At 37.5% G+C, this 3,720-nt stretch overlaps 1 protein-coding gene across 2 annotated transcripts in view; it reads left to right on the forward strand.

Moving 5' to 3' along the window:
• Positions 1–6: 6 nt before the first annotated feature.
• The window catches only part of HS2ST1 (heparan sulfate 2-O-sulfotransferase 1), a 180,946-nt gene continuing 177,232 nt past the window's right edge, over positions 7–3,720 (forward strand). For both annotated transcript variants that reach the window (XM_010860342.1, XM_010860343.1), the window contains exon 1: positions 7–269. In XM_010860342.1, the coding sequence (XP_010858644.1) occupies positions 146–269 (124 nt within the window). In that variant the 5' untranslated portion in view covers positions 7–145. The remainder of the gene's footprint in view (positions 270–3,720) is intronic.

Here is a 3,720-nt window from a genome sequence, read left to right on the forward strand (position 1 = left end):
AGGGGGGTCGTTGCGGTGGTTCTCTCGCTGTCGCGCTCTTCTTGCTTTTCTCCCGGCTCCGTGGGCTCCTCCCGGCGTCTCCCTCGCCCCCGGGGCCCCGATCCCCACCCCCCGCGGTATGTCTTGATCCCGAGCAGCGGGTTTCATGGGGCTCCTCAGGATTATGATGCCGCCCAAGTTGCAGCTGCTGGCGGTGGTGGCCTTCGCGGTGGCGATGCTCTTCTTGGAGAACCAGATCCAGAAACTGGAGGAGTCCCGGTCGAAGCTAGGTGAGTACCCGGGTCACTCCGGGCTGAGTGGTATGTGGAAGGGGCCAGGATGGGGAGGCACTGCAAGCCCAGCAAGTGGGCGTTTATCTAACCTGATAATCTGGCTTGGAGGCTGGAGGCTGAAAGAGAACACAAGCCCCAGGAATGGTGTGAATTAAGCTTGGGTGGTATGCTGGGCTCACGAGGTCAAGGGGCAGAGGTTGCAAGGTTGGACTTCCCCGAGCCAAAGGGTTGCCACGGGGAGAAAGCAAGAGAATATCGAATTCGTTGGAGAGTCAGTACTGACAGTTGGAGGAGACCGAAACGGTCAGGCTTGCCTGTTCTCTTGGAAGTCATAGTGAAAGCTCCAGCAGTTTCAGGCAAGGGGTATTCTAATTTGATATGTGGGCACCTGGATACTAAATCTTTTGGGAATGGGGAGGTTCGCGAAGGGACAGATGCGCTGAAATGGAGGGGAGATACTGGAATGATGGTGTGTAAAAGAAACACATTGTAGTGAGTTGCACTCGTGCTGGGGGCAGCAAGGGACCGCGCAACTGACGAGAGAAATAGACTGTCCAGGTAGAACAGGAAAGCAAATAAAAAGCTCCCATGAGGTTCTGAAACGAGGTAACCAGGCATTTTAATTCTTTTTTAGTGGCGCTAAACTGGTATTTTGAGCTTAAGAAAGGAGTTGTATGTGCATGTTGCTTCGCAGCAATGTTGGTGTAGTGAATTTAGAAGGGGGAGGAAAGGTTGAGGGGAAATTGCTATAATGAGATTTAAAGTTAACGAAAGGAAGAGTGCAGCAAGTTTACCGTATGGTTAAGTACCTTAAAGAGTTAACATTTGTTACTTTAATTGAGAGAGAGATCTGAAGTACAAACAGTTGGAGTGTGCTGTTGTGAAAGACCAGACGAATGCACAGATAAGTACTTTCGGAGCAGTAAGGAACTGTGGCATTTGGGAGGAGTGAACGGGGAGGGAGTGTTAAAAGAATGTCAGCAATACATTTTGATTTTAAAATGTACATGGCACTTAAAAATCAGCCCAAGAGACTCTAATTTGAATGTGGAAAATAATGTTTAGTAAGTATATTTTATACACTTTCACTGCCATATCATTTAAAATAAGTTTTGAAATGCAAACAATAAAATAGGAGCTTTATAATTTAGACTTAGAAGTAACATATGCTGCTGTTATGATTAATATTTTGGAAAAATCTATCAGAAAATAATTGTAATATTACAAATAGTAGCTAGCCATTTGCAATTTTGATACTTTGAAAAAACAATTTTAAAGTGCAGTTTATCAAAGAACATCAAATAAATTAACAAGTGCAAATAAATTTGAAGATAGGGATAATTCCACTCTTCAACTCTAAGGTAAAACTTGCCCTGTATAATTTTGAACAGATATCAAATTTATTTACTATGATTTTATTAATATGTATAGTATACAATGGAAAAATATTCACTTTAAATTTTGAAGGTTGGCCAATATACTCTTTTTGTTTGTACCCGTTTAGCAGCATTCTAGTCTGGTTAATGATCCAGCTTTACAGAAAAAAAAAGACTCCTCTTCAAGAAAGTTGAAAGTTATATTAAATTAAAATTTATATTTATTCTTTGTTGTATTGCTCTTTGAATTTCTTATACATATTATGGTGGGTTGGGATAACTTCAAATTTTAATTTTCCTTCCTTGTCTAACATTTTTTCCCATAATAATTTAAGTTGTTTTCTATAGGCACAACCTGAATGATTTAAAAAATGTAGAAAGCCACAGGTAAGTGGCTCGGTAGATAACGTGTTTCTTTAAGACTTTTTACAAGAAAGAAACTCTTACATTTTGTTAGAAATAGTAAATATGGAATAAATGAAATAATTCTTGAAAAGGAGACTCTTACAAAAAGTTGCTGCTGCTGCTGCTAAGTCGCTTTAGTCGTGTCCAACTCTGTGTGACCCCATAGACGGCAGCCCACTAGGCTCCTCTGTCGTCCCTGGGATTCTCCAGGCAAGAATACTGGAATGGGTTGCCATTTCCTTCTCCAATGTACAAAAAGCTAGAAGGAGCTAATAATAGAGATGTGGAATTGAGTGAGTGATAGTCGCTAAGTCATATTTGACTCTTTGAGACCCCATGGACTGTAAACCTGCCACACTCCTCTGTCCATGGAATGCTCCAAGCAAGAATACTGGAGTGGTTGCCATCTTCTTTTCCAGATGTAAAATTATGACAAATAAAATGTATAGCTTCACATCAGCAGTCTTTTGACTTAAAAAACGTCTTATGAAACGGCCTGTACTAAAGCAGATGTCAGTAATCTTCCTTAGGAAAAAGGAACACAGAAGGAGGCATATTTTGACAATCAAACTCTACTAGGCCCTTTCATTTTTGCTATTCTTATTTGATCTTCCAAGAACACTATAGAAAGCCATTTTTGCAGACGCAGGAACAAGTTCAAAAGTTAAATAAGTTGACCACATACCTGGTAAGTGGCAAAGTCAGTATTTGAACCCAGGTATGTCTGATTTCAAATCAAGTTCCCCTTTAATTATACCAGGCTGCTTGGGACTTTATATTGACAGTACACTAAGATGTAGTGGTTTGAATAGAATTTTTAAACTAGCACCAATGTTTAATTGCATTTATTGCTAAGAATGAATATCATTTTTAGAAAATTCAATTTCTGACACAAAGGAATTAGTTTAGTGTAATGTCTGTTGCTTGTTTATACCCATGTAATGAACATAATTATATTATCTAATGAAAGGACTGAAATAGATAGCTTTCTTTTGCTACGGGGAAAAAAAAAGATAGTTATTTTCTGTAAGTGTAAAATTACAAACAATAAAAGCATTTTTATTTTGCCATCAGAAAAACTTACACAATTTTCACTTTACAGAAACTTTTGTGGTGTCATCTGTCACACAGAATTTTGACTTAAAGTGTTGTCAAATTTATTAAATTTTGCATTTATGGCTTAAAAAAAAAGAAAAACTTAAACATCATTAAGTATATCAACAGGAATTCCTAAAAACCAGTGTCACATAATAGAGTTATTTTTTTTTCCAATGAATATTGAATGACAGTGTACGTAATACTGGCTTTGCATCTTGCTTTTTTCATTTAATGTCACAGAACATCTTTCCAGGTCAAAAAATATAAATTTGACTTACTCATTTTAATAGCTGTATAACATTCTACAGTATGCATGAGTCATAAATTCTTAAGCCATTATGCCAATAATGAAGATTCAGTTTATCCCCCTTCACTCACTTTTTTTTTTAACTGTTTTATTTCTTGATATTATAAAACAGTGTTACAAGAAACATGCTTATATTAGTTTATTTAATTCTTTATTTGTTGTTACTATTTTCAGTAGAATAAATTCTAATAAGGGATTACTGAGACAAAAGATAGATATATATATTGTAATTTAACAGATTTTAAAATCTGTTACTTCCCTG

This window comes from Bison bison, unplaced genomic scaffold, assembly GCF_000754665.1.
Source record: "Bison bison bison isolate TAMUID 2011002044 unplaced genomic scaffold, Bison_UMD1.0 scf7180017864466, whole genome shotgun sequence".
Lineage (NCBI taxonomy): Eukaryota > Metazoa > Chordata > Mammalia > Artiodactyla > Bovidae > Bison > Bison bison.